Source organism: Phalangium opilio, unplaced genomic scaffold, assembly GCF_054372755.1.
Source record: "Phalangium opilio isolate 3A_F unplaced genomic scaffold, DU_Popi_V2 ptg000103l_1, whole genome shotgun sequence".
Taxonomy (NCBI): Eukaryota; Metazoa; Arthropoda; class Arachnida; order Opiliones; family Phalangiidae; genus Phalangium; species Phalangium opilio.
In genome coordinates this window covers 1,349,285-1,365,934 of record NW_028324205.1, presented here as the reverse complement: position 1 = coordinate 1,365,934, position 16,650 = coordinate 1,349,285, and the positions used below count along the sequence as shown (strand labels likewise).

General features: G+C 36.2%; 1 protein-coding gene across 2 annotated transcripts; it reads left to right on the top strand.

Moving 5' to 3' along the window:
* Positions 1-6,344: 6,344 nt before the first annotated feature.
* On the top strand, positions 6,345-9,628 carry LOC149630101 (uncharacterized). 2 transcript variants are annotated; one of them, XM_089851304.1, is made up of 4 exons: positions 6,345-6,622; positions 6,696-6,786; positions 6,908-7,110; positions 8,318-9,628. In XM_089851304.1, exons 3-4 carry the CDS (start codon positions 6,978-6,980, stop codon positions 8,953-8,955), a joined length of 771 nt encoding a protein of 256 aa, XP_089707430.1. In that variant the 5' UTR covers positions 6,345-6,622; positions 6,696-6,786; positions 6,908-6,977; the 3' UTR covers positions 8,956-9,628. The 2 variants fall into 2 exon arrangements, with proteins under 2 accessions (XP_089707430.1, XP_089707429.1); XM_089851303.1 differs by having other exon boundaries at positions 6,345-6,786.
* Positions 9,629-16,650: the final 7,022 nt, after the last annotated feature.

Here is a 16,650-nt window from a genome sequence, read left to right as displayed (position 1 = left end):
TTTGCACCCCTTTAATTAAATGGGTTGTAGAACTTTGCGAAACTTCCCAACATGAACGTTTATATTTTAAATAACATCTATCCTAACCAATCCTGACCTTACTCACTTCATGACGACACGTATAAGAAAATCGACCATTCGCAAGCATGGTAGGGATGCACCGATATATCTGCCGATTTATCGGCTTATCTTTTTCTTATCGGTATCGGCCAATATCGGCTTCGTGTAAACCGATATTTCCGGGAAAAATTTGAAAAGACATGAAGTACTCAATAATAATTGTAGCACCTAAAACAAATTTATTCCCAAAATTTAACATTTCCCTTTAAAAATGCAAGGTTTTCTACAATCTCAGTTTTATGCCTTTGTCCACGATTATGAGAAAGTAATTTGCCTAGTTTCCCATACCTCCCGCAAACAATCGAAGTCGACACTGACACTCTCTAATGTGTTTAGTGTCACTAATTTACACTTTGAACTTTTCACTTATGGTCTATAAGTTTGCTTATAACGCTACTACATGTTGAACAAGGAATGGAGCTGCATTTTTTAACTAAAAACTACTAATCTGGATTTTATTCAAATTATCCGGATTTTTCCCAACCCTGAGGTCTTCCAACAGCTTCTATGTAACAATCTTAATTCATTGTGTTGTAAACATTCGAGCTAAATCCACTTTCAAATCACAAAACTTGAAATTTGGCTCACATTCGAATGATCCTGGTTGCTTCGCATTTTTTTACTAAACAATAATTTTGAAGCAGTTTCTAGCTTTAACCTGTTTCGAAGTGAACCATTTAAAAAGGTGAAGATCAAACGGAAAATTCAATGCTACTTGGAAACGTTTCACTGTTACAAACTCTCTTCGAGTGCGAAACTCAAAATAAGAAAGTTGAAAAAAATAGTGTTGAACGAAAAATAAGAACTGTTTTTTCATTTATTCGTAAAACAAAAACAAGACGTTTTTTGTCAAAATTGACATGCTAATTTTTTCTCTATATTATTAATGAGAGAATGTAACCCACTTCAAAAGCCTATACAATTACGGTACAATTTTGGACGTTTTATTTTCATTTCAAGTCCGAATTGTTTTATTTTTAAAATTTAGTTTGTTATTTCCACATAAAGTGGAAAAAACCGTGGCAACCGTTTTTGCTGCGCAGTTTTTACCTGGAAAAAACCGCGGTAAAATCTAAAAAAAGCAGGTTTCAAAACGCAGATATTCCCAGTCCCAAAAAAGCAGGTTTTAAAACCGAAATATTCCCAGGCCCAAAAAAGCAGGTTTGAAAACCCAGATATTCCCAGTCCCAAAAAAGCAGGTTTCAAAACTGAAATATTCCCAGTCCAAAAAGAAGCAGGTTTAAAAACCCAGATATTCCCAGTTCCAAAAAAGCAGGTTTCAAAACCGAAATATTCCCAGGCCCAAAAAAGCGGGTTTCAAAACTGAAAAATTCCCAGGCACAAAAATGCAGGTTTCAAAACCCAGATATTCCTAGTCTCAAAAAAGCAGGTTTCAAATATCTACAAAGGCAAATCAATTACTATTTTCGATACTTCTCTGGTACACTGTATATTTTTAACGACTGCACAAATTATTAGATGAAATTGGGATGCTTCATGGTCCACCACAGAAACTTTTATAAGAACAAGAATTTCATATAAGATCCTTCAACTATAGTGATAAGAAGTTCAGAGAGTTAAAAAATGGAAAAGAACCAAGAAATGGGGTAAATATGACACTATTGTATGTAGTCTCTCCGGTGTATTTTATTATTTGTATAACTAAAAGTATGTTAAATTAAGAATTTCTTCGCAAATACCAAGTGATTTTCTTTTTCATATTCTATGATGAAACTTCTATGTATGGCTTTTCAAAAGGATATCCTTTCAATATTGCAATACAATTCTTGAAAGATATTTAATTGACTTCTATCTTACACGAGATTATCATTTCTACCATTAACATAAGATTCCAACACACAACAGAAACTTATTCATTGACAACCCGAAAATGATAAACCTTTTTGACTGCTCTATTAACATTAGAACTGATGTTAACATGGTTCGAAAGGGTATAGTATAGAATCATACTACAAATTAAAAGTAGCCATCGAAGGCTCAAGACTAAGGTGAAACACGCTTTTCAATTTTTTAACAGATGCCCTCAATCCGTTTGTGACTCACAATCAAAATAATACTGCAGTTTAACATCTACTAGTGAGCGCAAGCTTGAGAATGAACATAAGTAGCTGATAACTTAATGCGTTTGAAATTCGTGGACTTATTCTCACATAACTTCAACGATTGTAAGGTCAAATTTAGAAGTTATTTACGAACAGTATTGATTCAACAAGAAGCAAGGACATAATGAACTATACTGCTCCTTTAATATTTTGTTGAACAATTTGATCGTTTATCTAGTGTTGCCAGTTACGTTGTGAAAACAGCAGCGTAGCACTACCTTTGGCCTTCTTATCAGCGCAATATCAACAACTAGGCGGGTCTGTAAGTATATATTAGCACGCGTCGAAAACTAATGCAGATAAAAAATTGTCGCTTAGCAACGATCGATTAGAGTTCCAACCACAATCGCGTGTCATCGATCCCAAAAGGGTTTGTTACCATTCTCCTAATTTATTTTTAATTAGGTAAACATTTTAAGGACTTTCTTGGTTTTAACGGGGTACAATATTGACTCATGCCACAAATTAAACGAAACATTCCAAATTGAAATCTCGGAAAACAAGTTAAAATACGTCACATTTTTCTTACGAGCGCTACGGCGCAACTTGAGAAGGAACCTAAATGATTGAAGACATTCATGTTCGACTTAGAAAAATGCCTTGATTAACACGGCATATGCGGAAGTAATAAAGCGAGCAGAAGCGACCCCAGATTCTTGCTACCACACATTTCGAACCTTCACGGAAAACAGCGACATTCATTCAGGAATTGAAAATCGTAAAAGATTTATTATTGCTGCGGATATGCTTCACTGGAATGTAATAAAGAGAAGATATGCAAAGACAGGAAGTTGCAAAATGAAACTAAGCAAACCTTTAGCAGTAAACTATTGGGACTTGTATTTCAGGAAAAATATTTCACAAACTCTGATTAAAACCATCAACAGAAGTTTTAAGATTATGGTTGAGTTTTTTCACCGTATTTGTCAGGTTGCGACAGCTGACCGAGGGCGGCTGCTTCGAGGACCTGAACCCGTCTTTGAAAAACGAATTGCATCCCTGTCAGGAAACGGAAACCCCTTATTCGTTCGTCATCATCAACGTCTCCGCTTTCATGGTAATTTTTAGCGTGTGTCTCTTCGGATTCTCCGCGTCCTGCATCACGCTCGTTCTCGAAATATACGTTGACATGTTGAAAGTAAATATGGTTGCGCCTTAGCTTATAGTTGCCATTTCTTTAAACCGTAATTTATTCGTTAAAAAGAAAAATAATATTGTTTGCACAAGTTGGGAAAACCCAAATATTACCTCTCCGAGTCCAGAGGAGGACTAAATTAAATTATATTTATCAAGATATAGAATTATTGATAAACAATTGAAGAAGTTGAACTAATAAATTATTAAAGATTTATTCAAACATAGAGAATAAACAACTAGCCGACAACATTTTTCATAAAATAAGGATATGTCTTGTACACGGGCAATCAGTCAATAGGGAAAAACAGGAAATCAAGACTATAAATCTTGGCAAGATATTTCCATATGTATGTAAAGGCCCAGTTTTAAGCTCCTCAACTGTATACCCCTCTATATTCAAAGCTACACTCACACAAACAATATCCCCTTGTTTTTGCTCAATGATGTTCTTATTTTGCCAGCATGTCTGTTAAGGTAACATATAAACAAAACTGATTTGTGACTAGACCGCACTGAAAGTGAATGCGCACAAAAAATAATGAAAACTCCGAAGCTATAACCTTATTACGATCAGATCTTTCACTGATTTAGTTGCTTAAGACCATTAAACACAGATGAACTAGAATAAAAGCTTAAACCCCTGATCTTCTAACGGCAGCGCTTATCGTCGCCACAGGCGGGTGAGTCCCGAAACTTTTCAAAGCATAGATCATGTGACCTTTATTAAGTCGTCTGCTCTGTTTTTTTTATTGTAAGGTTGGGTTTTTCCTCTCCACTTTTTTGTCTTTTATGTTTCTTTTCATGTAAGTAATTTAAAGGATTGGTTCCGATATTTAAGATGCCAAGCAAAAGGTGCGGTTTCGGAGTTTGTAAAAATGATCAACGTTTTTCTCATAAATTCCACCTGAAAGGAAATTTGTGTCTTAGGTGACACTTACATCTATCATATGTAGACAACAGTTTGGTTAGATTGAAGTTAGATTTGATGCGGTTTCGTTTGGTTAGGGTCAGGTTATTTATACTCAATTAGGTATTAGGATTGATAACAACAATGTCGCTTTTAATGACGTCGAGTCCTCATTAAACATAAAAAAGGAAAAAGTGTGACGGAATTAAACCAAGAATTACACATTAGCCCAAGGTATTCTAAAACACAGCACGGAGGGGAAATTTACGCTGGAAAAATTCAGTCGCACGGTGGTCAATAAAGCTAACTTTTCATATCACTAAATTTCATTGATGACCAAATGTCAAGTATTCGCTTAAAAGTCATTTCGATACTATTCTCATTCGTATAATTTCGACGATATTCCATTCGCCCTTAATCCAAATTTCCTAAAATATTTTAGACTCTATTCCAATGGCGGGCTTGACGCCCTCGATGCTATTCCTTTCGACATTATTCTATTCGATGATAAGATTTTCGTTTCAGTTTCATTCGGTGCTATTGCTGAAAAAAAATTTCAAAGCTATTCTCATTCGATGCTATTGTTTTTGACTCTAGTAGTACGCCCGCCTTGAACATCATCAATAGAACTCTAGTTTGACCGAGGCTTAGTGAAATTGCTTAATAATAAAACATTCAGGTGATTTATACGTCTGAAAGTAATTCTAGTAAATTTCAAAGACGTTTTAATTACGAAAATAGTAAACATCAGACCTAATTTGCCTCCGGTTTAATTCCAATTCCAAAATTTTGGTTTGAATCGGGATCTCTAACGCCATGTTTTTCTAGCTTAAGTCGGTGTAAATCACAACAAAAGCGCCTTAAGTTCAACAAAAAAATTAGGGGCATATTGCGTGTCTCTAAGAGTGGTAAAACACCGTATTTCCAATACCCAAAACAACGTAAGTCGAAGTACACTGTAAAAAAGAGAGGTTCATTTTTGAATGCTTAGGCGTACATAGCCCCAACTCTGTGGTGGTACGCCTTAACGTTCAAATTTGAATAGTTTCTTTGCGTTCAAATTTGAATAATTTCTTTGCGTTCAAATTTGAACAGAGCACTATTGTTCAAAATAAAATGATCAAACATTCATATTTGAACGGTGCGTAAGAGGTTAGTATATCGTGGAAATTTAAGCACGAAATCGTTCAAATTTCATTTGAAAATTAAACGTTTATTATTGTATTTTTTTCCAATCATTATCGAGAAACATTATTGAGTTTGATGGAGCGTTCATATTCAATTGCGTACGGTCAAAATTGAGCATTTCACCATTTAACAATACATGGTGGACAAGCGTTAGATAAGGCATTGAAATTTAACAGTTATAGCGTTGAATAGAGAAGTTCGATTTCAAATTTCATAATTGAATGCCTTATGGCAGGCCATACTATATTAATTGTAGACACTGATAAGGAAGAAATCTAACGTGTTTAAAGCTCGTACATCTTCTGAGGGCGGGTGAACATGAAACACATATACATTAATCGTTGTGTTGAATTATAATTCAGCTATATGAAGAGAGACTGCACTGAAGGGAAGTTTTCATTATTAAGTTCCCTCCAATTAAAAAGGAGTATGAATTACATTCTCAACCGATTTGAAGGCCTATATTAATAAAAGGGAATGGTGAAATACGCCATAATCCGTGACCTTTACTTTGATATTATTATATAATGATGTTTATACAGACAAATGTATATTTAATTCAGGGTAAATAAGTAAATTCATGGTAAATAAGCAAATTCATGGTAAATAAGCAAGTCACAGTAAATTGTTGAGATATTATTGGATTTTTATTATAAGTTTTGTTTCGGATCCCAGCATCTTGGATGATCCTGCACACCTTTCCTGATTGAACGCCTAATATTTCCAAACTGTTCAAGAATAAGCAATTGCACTCACGTCTGAAAACCCATTGAATGACTGTTTTTCTTAAAGTGTTGTTTTAAAACCAAAAACACTCGTTTAAGGCAAGCGCACACCTATCGTCATCGGAGGGACCGCACGTATCGCACGCATCGGATTTTATTATTATTACCATTGTTTCAAATGAGAACGCGCTCATCTGTCCGCATCGTACGTATCGGATGTCGGCAATGCCGACGAGGATTCCCGATAGGGGCATACAATCCGTATGGTCCGTACGGAGCTAAGATAAAAATCGCTCCGCGCATGATCAGATTGTATATGTAGATGAAAAAAAATGGCGTTCTTTCAAGATTAGGCAAATTGCACTATTTTTCATCAGGTTTACCACATTTTTCTAAAAGAATGCTAGTTTAAAAGTTGAAAGGTGTTTATAATAATAAAATTACATAAAGAATTTAATACGGGAAAATCTGAAAAAACGCTTAATTTGCATTCAGTAGACGTTTGGTTACCTTTTTTTCGTGATTGCGTCAAGAAAGCCCTGTATCAGCACAGTTGAAAAGGTTTACCCTGACTAATTAAAGCACGGTGAGTTGAGAAATATTATTAAAAATTTGAATCACAAAATTATTCGGAATCTCGCCAAAGAATAGAAAATTGACGTTATACTGGTAACAATAGTTTGCTTTTTATTTCATTTCGCTGACAGCCTGTAGTGTGGTCGCGACGAAAGTTTAAGTATAGTAATTTGGACATAGTGAATTTTGCCAGTCTTTCACATGGATTCAGCGCGGTTGATCACCATTGTTCAAGAGTATGAAGAGTTATACAATTTAAGACACTCGGAATATTCAAACCAGCAGCGAAGGGATAACATTTGGGAAGAGATTGGCAAGAGAATGAATCAGCCCAGTGAGTACTTTAACAATTTATTTATGTATATAGAACAATACAGTGGTATATTTTAATGAAGTAACGATAAGACATTTCCCAACAAACTTGACATTCAATGTAATGTAAAACAAAATCAGGTTATTTTATTAAATTAAGGCAGGCGCTGTCCTGCTCGAACCCTTCTTTGCTGCCATTCAACTGAACCCAGATCTGAGTTGAAATATTGTTTGAAATTGTCCCTAACTTCTAAAGCATCTTGACGTGAGGTACCACCAATTCTTCTTAGACTTCTCAAACCTTGAACGTTGGTAAGAGAAACTTGGAGATCCGACTCAGTCCAATGACAGGTGTCGTTGAAGACAACAAGTAGCCGCAATAACAGCAACAGAATGTTCATGGGAAACATTCAGTTTGCGTTCAAAAAGTCGGAATTTTCGAGCTAAGATCCCAAACGTATTGTTCTACAGTATTTCTTGCACGACTTAACCGATAGTTGAAAATCTTTTTCTCTTCGTTTTGGTGCACGTCATCACGCGAGTAAGGTCTCATTAAGTATGTGCACAATGGGAAAGCCTCATCCCCAACAATGACATGTGGCAAGATAGTATTTCCTCCAGGAGGTAGCTTTGACTGAGGAAGTTTTAAAGTTCCATCCGCTAAACCCATACCCATAGATGAAGTTCGAAATATGCTAGCGTCAGAGTTCTTTCCAAATGCACCAACATCGATAACTAGGAACTTATAGTTAGCGTCGACTAACGCTAGCAGAACAGTGCTGAAATGTTTTTTGTAACAAAAAAAATCTGAGCCGGAGTGTGCGGGTGCTTGAATTAGAACGTGTTTTCCATCGAGGGCGGCCACTGCATTTGGAAAATTCCATTTTTCTCGGAAGCCTTTTTCAGATGAAATCCATAACTGTTCATCGGGTTCTGGCATAACAATAGGCTTCAAAATTGTCCAAATAACATCACATGTTGAATACACAATTTCTCGAATTGTACTCTCACCCAGTCGGTAGGAAAACGCAAGTGATCGGAAAGAGTTCCCAGTAGCAAAAAATCTTTGAAAGAGAAAAGTATTCATATATAAACGGCAAAAAAGGCATATTTTGTTGTTGTTAGCGTCTATAATGATGATCTGTTATGGTTATAAATTAATCAGTACATTCGTGGTACGTGTTATAGGCGCTAGTGTGTAGCATCCTTGAATGTATTGCCTTTTTCAGGTGCAACTTGCAAGTCCCAATGGACGAGAATCAGAGACAATCATCGCAAAGCTTTAAATTTGCGAAAAACGAAAAGTGACCAGGCAGCTTCAAAAATGAAGCCCCCCAAATATCATATGGAGCTGCAGTTTCTTGCCCCATACCTTAGTGACGACGACGATCGTTTGTCAAACGTCACATCTTCAACAACACAAGAGAGAAGTAATGTGGAGGAAGAAGAGATCGTAGATGATCACGAACAAGCCCCTACAACAATCCCAATTCTGTCAACTGCTCCATTAACAAGCGAGACACAAAGGTCATCATCCGCCGCGGCCAACACAAACGCTCGCCAAAAGAGAGTGTCAGGGAGCTCTGACCAACAAACGACTGCCGCAGCAGTTCTGGAAAAATATCTCAATTCGCATGAAAATAGTTCAACCACAAAAAACCCACCACCTGATTCGTTGACTGAGTTTTTTGTTTATATGGCTCGAACAGTAAAAACATTCCCACTTCAAGACCAAATCCGTATCAAGGGACAACTATTTCAAATGTTAAATAGTGTTGAAATGCGACTGGCCCAAGAAAAGGGTCCATCCACAAGTTTTGAAACCATTGCCGATACTTTCGGTTGTTCCAATGAAAATATTCTATAAAGGTTTTCAGCTCTGTCATATCCACATTCTCGTCAAACATTTATTTATCCATTCATTGCAATGTTTTTTGTTTTTTTTTTTATTAAATATTCATCGAAAATAAAATTGTCCAAGTCTTTTTGCCAAATGGCATACTCACCTTAAGCACACAGCTAGCCTTTCTTGAGGTTCAATTGCAAGGCGGTATTTAGTATTTTGCCTTATTAAATAGGGTTTCAATATATTAAGAAGTTCTGAAAATTTTGCGTAAGTCATACGAAAGTATTGAAAAAACTTCGCGTCATCATCAACCAAATCAGGGAACAGAGTGTGATACTCTCCAAAATCCAATCTTTTCAAATTAATATTGTGAACCCAAAATTTTCGCTTTCGTGAACGTTTCCGTTCTTCTTCTTCTTCTGCCAGTAAACAGGTTATTACTACGCCTTCCTCATCCATCGCAACGAAAATAAGGAACTTCAAAAACAATAATTTTCACTGATCTAAACCAACAACAACAAAAAACATATCTACCCACTGTATTAAGCCTATTTAAAATTTCGCGCCTGTTGAAAATCCCCGAGTATTCCGCCGCGCATGCTCAATTGCTTATACGCGCTTTCGGAATTTCGGAAATCCGAATGCTCCGAATTTAGTGTGCGCAGTTGATAAAAACTATCCGATGCGTGCGATGCGTGCGGTCCGTCCGATGACGTTAGGTGTGCGCTTGCCTTTAAACGCCAAAAACACTCTCGTATGAACGCCAAAAACATCCCCGTTTGAATGCCAAAAAGATTTTACTTGAACGCCTAAAACGCACGTGTTTTAATACTAATATAATCCTATTAGAACGCCTTAACGACCATAACTGAACGCTTCATTAGCACAAGGTGTTTATTCGAAATTGAATGGGATAAAGATTAATTTTTGAATGGTAATATATAAGCTTTTCAAAAATGAATGCTACAGTTAAGTTCCGATCGATATGACGGTAGTTTGTTCAAAAACAAATGCAAACGGTTAGCTTTGAACGCGTAAAACCCTCTTTTCTAAATTGAATGTTAAAGGCTAGTTTTGAACGCGAAAAACACTCTTTGTTCAAAATTGAATGCCTCTGGTTAAATCTGAATGCGTCAATTGAGGCTTGTTCAAAATTCAACGGACGCTATCATTTTTGAATGCCAAAAGCACGCTCATTTTCTACAGTGTATTTTGGAAATATAAGGTATATAATGAAACCTTTTAGAATTTCACCGTTTCTGGTGGTATGTTATCGTACTCTGAAAGTTGAAAAATACTTAACAGATTCCTTTAGAGGGATTTTTCTGCTCCGGCGTGCTGATTATAACTAACACTAAGTAAAATACATGATATAATACTTATGGCCCAAATTCTCTAACACTGACTGTTTACTTCACTATTAGCACTAGTAATGGCAGCGTAGAAGAAATCTCTATTGGAATAAAATATATAAACATAAAGAATAGGTTCCGTAGGGTAGAATAGGGTAGTGGTTTTCTACCCGAGATTTAAATTTCAATCTTAAGTTTCCTAGCTAGTGGTTTTTTTAAATATTTAATTACATATAATTAATATTAATTATTTTCTTTGACAGTTATGTACACTAGCATATGTAACATCATTAAAAGGCAATACAATTATGATATAAGGCATAAAAAATTAATATAAAGGTTTGAATCCGAGCTTACGCCTTCAGTCGCCATTCAGAAAATATCCATGTATATGTGACCCTGAATTTCCTTTACACTATGACAGTGTCACACCTTCCTTATCAAGGGGAAGCAAAATTTAGTAACGGGAAATCTTGAGTGGTTGATCCCTTGCTTACTATGCGAACTCTATATGACGCAGACACTGAAAGGCGGGATGGAAGGCAAAATTTTACCCTCGTCCTGTAAGCCCACAACATAGACACTAAAAATTGAGATGGAAGAAAAATTTTACCCTCGTGTCTCTCTGTCTCTTTTAAATCGAAGTGGTGTATAGCTTACCTTGTCTGAAAATGATTCAAGCCCGGGGTAACTAACGAAAACTTTACCAGTTTCAAATGTGCCGCAAATATTTTTGATGGCGCGAAAGCATAATTTAGACCTATTTGTGGGTTTTATTTGACACCTAATTCGGTAGCACAAAATACCTTTAAAAGTATACTTTCGAACCTTTTTGAGTGTTAGCAGGTACTCCTTTCGGTAATAAAGAGTACCCTTCAAAATTTTTAAGTTTTATTCTGACCTTTGTTGAGGTTTAAATGATACCCATAACTGGATCACAAAATACCTTGTAGTCCTCAAAAGTACCTTCTTTAAGAGGTATTTCACAGTACCTTTAAACAACGGTATTTTGTAGTACCTTTAAAGGTACGGCTGGGGATGCATCGAAAAATACTTTTAAAGGTACTAGACAGTACGGTTATTTTTAACAGTGTAGCTGATACGATCCTCGTGCATAAAACCGCAATGCGATTAACACCTAAAAAAAACCATTATTCACAACTGAAAAACCATTTGTGGGTTTCAAATAGTGATGTTTTTTACTTTCAAATTTACTGGCAACGAGGTAGTACGAACAACTTCAAGAGGCTCAGTCACCGTTTTGCAAAGACCTAAGGCAATTTTCCCTCGTCAACCTAAAATTCCTCTTAAAGCGTAGGTCATCAAGCTCCCACGCTTGATTACCATCTCGAAAGACACGTTGCACTCGTAAATCGCGACGCGCAGCGCGATTACGATCATCAAAACGCAAAACGTTCAAGATCGAGTTGGAAAAATAACGGAGTCATTTTAGTAAATAAAAAGCGGGAAATAAAAATACAGGGTGTTTGAAAAAACCTTTTAATGGGTAAAATTGACGGAATGGAATACAAATGCAAGGCGCGTCCTTATTTAGACATTATAGGCGAATATTATGCATTAACTAGTCCATATTATTAATTTTAAGAATTTCAACTCATTTCAAAACAAATCTTTTCCTAAAGGTTGTGAACCATTTTATTGAAATTTAGTTTAAATATTAGTTATGGCCGAAATGTTAATTAGACGATGTCGGTACAAGTTTTCTTTAACTTGATGCAATTCAAATATCGAGGTCAACCAATTATCTATTTATAAAGAAAACCTATTTTTAATCTATATTTCTCTCATTATGTTCCAAAACAAGGTAAATTTTTTTATTTTGTGACACAAAAATTGGAAGTGTTACTGTTGTGTTATTCCCGAAGTTATTTCTACTCTTAAACATAAATTTAAAGTTTTATGATATTAGTGGACCAATCTAAACTTCAACTAATTTTTCCTTCTTTTGATCTAGTTTTTATAGAGGAACGCAATCAAAATTCGATAAAAGTATCCTTTCCGATATTAGATTTTACCAGAAGTCCATTAAATTAGCCTAGGAAGTAACCGAATGGGGGGTTTGAGACTCCTCTCTCTTGTGTAGGTGTGCTGAATAAGCCCGACACTTACGCCAACTCGCGACATTTTATCTCAGACCTACGGGTTAGGTGTGACTTGTACAGTACGCCAAAACTTGCCCTATCGGGAAAAACGCCATTATGGGTGGAGCTCCGAATCTAACAATCCAATAATATTTGAAGAAAAAGGCTGCGTTCAGTGAGACATACAGTAGGATCTGGAAACTTAGAGACCCTACTGAATAATATTAGGCTTAGTCCCTATGGTTAATATCGGTGAACGCACTCAGTATCATATGATCATCTAGCCAGTCCAGTGGAAGGAGAAAAATTGCAGAGGCTAAGCCTAGTGTTGTTGAAAATGGAAGATTCAGGTGATATTTTAAAGTTCCTAGACGAGCAAGCAGTCAAAGAGCTGCACGTCAATTTATCTCCAAGTCGTCTCACAATTGTGAGTTCCAAAGCTTTCTTATTTTACTTTGGTAAACTAGTCAAATTGGCTATCTTGCCAAGGCCAACGAATTTCGAAATGAATTTGCGTTCGATTTCAGTGAAGTAGAAGAAGACAGTGATCTCAAAAATATTCAAGAGTTATTTAATTTCTACATGACAAACATTTTCAGGTAAGCGAAAGAGTTATTATTTTTTTCGATTTGTAGTTATTTCAAAAAAATAAACTTGTATAGCTTCGTCAATGGCAAATCTGATATACTAGAGTGTATATACTCCGAAGACGTAGATTATGTTGATGATGATGATGATGATGATGAGATGCATGTAGCTGCTGAAGAAGAAAATATTCCAACAACGAAAGAGATTGATTTTTCTAATATGGTTCAAGAAACCAAGAATGGTTTGTTACGTTTAGGAGGTGGAACTATAGGTGAAATGTGGAAGCTTTCGAAACGATTGAAGGAATCCAAACGTTTAAAAATGGAAAACAGAATTGCTTATCGCCATGTGTATCGGCTTTGTTTTAAATTATCACTTAACGACGAAGAAAAGAAAGAGGAACTTCCTTTGGAACTCTTTAACCAAGATAAAGGAGGAATGTTTTTCCCTAAGAAAGTTTTTATGAAATTAATTGAAGAAGTTAACACGACAGTACGCTTACACGCAAATTCTGATGCTCTAAAGACACACGGCAAAGAGATGATAAAGGTATGATGTTTCTATAAAAATAAAAATATTTTTGGTAGTAAGTAAATATTCAACAAAAATACTAACTTACAGGTCTGTGTAAGAAAGGTTAAAGAAAACCAAAAGAAAGCATTGCTATTTAGAGAAGCTACCGAGTCTATGTCCGACGATTTGGTATCTTTTTCTGAGGAGGCTAAGGATATGTTTTTTAAAATATGGCTCCGCAAACTGACCCATGGACGATTGCAAGAGTTTATTAGTACAAAAAATGGAAGTTTGTGTAAGGGAGGGCACACCCTCAGGGACACTCTCTTCTCGCAGGTTTTAAAAAATAAGAAAAAAGTCCCCAATGAGCAAAAGTCTCAAACTAACGATTGCGAAAAGGTGAAGAAAGGAATTATGCGCCAAACGAAATGCGCCAAGAAGAGAGAACCTAGTCAAAAGGAAAAACCAAAAAGGACAAACTAACAGGAATTTTGAAACCAAAAAACAAGCCAAAAGATGACCCACTTAATCAATCCTCGGCAAAGAAAATAGAGCGTAAAGGGAAGTGTCAAGTTCCTAAAACAAAGCGTCAAGAAACCTCATCCAACGCACACTCGTCTAAAAGTGCTGCAAACAACTAGTCATGCACTCTTCTAGCACCAAAGTATATATCTCAGCTGTGATAAAAAATTAAGTAGTTTTATTGATTTCAAAAGTGAAACTTTCTCTAGTCAAGGTTGTGATAACAATTAAGGCTATTTTATTGATTTGAACCCCTTAGTCCATTAAACTAGTGATTTTAGATAGTATTGTAACTTAGATAAGTTTTAAGTCTTAAATTCTACACGGGAGTGTATCAAAGTTTCCAATGTTGGGCGCGAATTTCGAACATTTATTGATATTGACAATAGATTCAAATTTCTTTAGGTAGTATCTGGAAGTAAATAAACTCAAAACCAGTCTTAAAATCAAAGTAGTTCTGTTCGGTCGTGCTTAAAGCGCGAATTTTAAATTCTCGCTAAGTCGGTTTCTTATTCGCAGAAATCCAAGTTAACTTCTCTATAGTCAGTATTTGAAAAGCTACCACTGTGGATATTTTTGGTTATTCGAACAGACCTTTGAGCAGAACTATAAGCAGTGACAGAGAGCTTACTTCCTGATACATACTTAAGCTGGGCAAACAAAGATTCTAGTGCACTGCCATTGACTCTAATGGGAGAAATAAAATTCCCAGAATGCCTTGCAAGGAAATCCTCAACAAAACCACAAAATCCAAACACTGTAATCCTTAACAGGTCCCAAGTCTGCCACGATAAAAAATCTATCTGTTTAGGCGCCAGAAGTTTGACTTTGGGATTTTTGTATAATATCTCAGTTAGCAAATCGGAGAAGTACGAATAGCCAGTTTTTATAGATTCCATAGCTTTGTCTGAATGTGAAAATACCCGCTCTTTAGTTAAAAATCCATTTTCGAAGATCTGACTGTATGCAGTCAAATAATTGTAACATTCGAGAGCTCGTTCCCTAGCGCCATAATCTGGTACACTTTCATCATGAGCGAAGGCGTATAGTTCAGAAAGTACTTGAGGCTGTTGCATGATTTTTGCTGGCTTCACGTTAAGTTTGGTCCACGCATCTCTTATAACATAGCTAGCATGCATTTTTGGAATGTAACGAATCAAGCCTTGATTTTGTCTTTCAATTTCGCGACAAAACAAAGACTTAATTTCATTCAATCGAAAAGGAGTATTATTTCGCTCGAAACTTTTAGTTTTATTCGGTTGGGAGGATGACAGACCATTTATGAGGCTTTTAAGTTCATGGGACGGACATATAACCCCAAAATATCTTTCGATTTGGGATAAAGGAATGTTCAAAATAGGGTTTAACCTCGTACTGGTTCCCAGCATCACTAAGAGTATATTCAAACATTTTGTTACCCCCCCCCCCAGAGTCTTCTTTATAGTTGCCAAGTTTGAACTAGCTCCATCGCACATTATGACAGAAGTTTGGAATCCATAAGAGTTCAATACTCTCAAAACTTCTAAAATGCAAGGAAGAAGCTTACTTCCAACAACAGAGGAACTAAAGATGTAGTATGGTCCAAATAAATTGAACCCTGATGTAAGGTCCCGCCACAAAAACTGAAGAACATACTGGGTGGGACTCGGTTCTGATATTCCAGTGGATATATCTTTTAGTAAGGGAAACTCAGACTCTTCCATTGCAAATCCCAGAAACTGGTGGTTAAAAGAGAATAATTTGAGATGGTGAAATGTTTGGCGGGAGATTCAAATGTCGATTTGGATTTGGGTTAGAGAATAAGGTTTTAAGCTCTCTCTCCATATGGAACCAATCCTAATGTTTACATTTGAATTTGGGTATTTAATCATTGAACTTTTTAGAGAATAGTGTCCCTGGATACAATTCAAGTGTTCCCCCAATTCAACCTTTTCTAGCTGTGCTTTATTTCGTCGGTTTTAGTTTAAGCAGCGACGGTAATAAGATAACTTTGAGACACTTATAGGGGTCACTGCCTCACTGGACCAATGTCCTATAAATTGATTGGGTGTGCAAAAATGTGCTGGTTGCTGGACCAGCTTGTTTAACGTTTAGTTGCCTCATGATAATTCGAGAGTTTATTCATAAAGCCTTTTGGATGAAATGCCATATAGAGAACGCGATAAAACGGCTTTAATAACGCCGCCGTGTCGTTGACGCCATCAAAACCCTCGGAGTCTAAATCGTCGGCTTAAATAGAGTAATAAGCTCAAGCTCACTTTATGTAATAGAGATATGATTTCGTATTCATATCTTTATTACGTCAAGCGAGCTTAAGCTTATAGTGAAGTTAAATATCACAGGAATTAATGATCATGTGCGCCCGAACATAAAATTAGGAATCAAGCATCTTGCTTAACCTCTCTCTTTAAAGCATCCCTTTACCAGTATATGCGGCGTTTAAAGTGTAGGTGGAAAAGGGGTGAAACTCCCCAACTAAACGTCAGATCACAGCTTAAGCCAATCGAAAACCTTGCTTACTACTCTCCTACTCTGTAGAGCTATATGCTCGGTATCTACCGTGAGAAAGTTCGGGAATTTGGACTAAAATCCGAGATACTCTGTTTCCCACCGTTATAATATGGGATGGAAACATAAAA

What these genes read in the sequence shown, in the direction of transcription:
- LOC149630101 (XM_089851304.1), top strand. Translation starts at nt 6,978, where the DNA reads ATGGATTCAGCGCGGTTGATCACCATTGTTCAAGAGTATGAAGAGTTA. An exon ending in CAAGAGAATGAATCAGCCCA is followed by an intron (nt 7,111 to 8,317) that starts GTGAGTACTTTA and finishes TGCCTTTTTCAG; the next exon opens with GTGCAACTTGCAAGTCCCAA.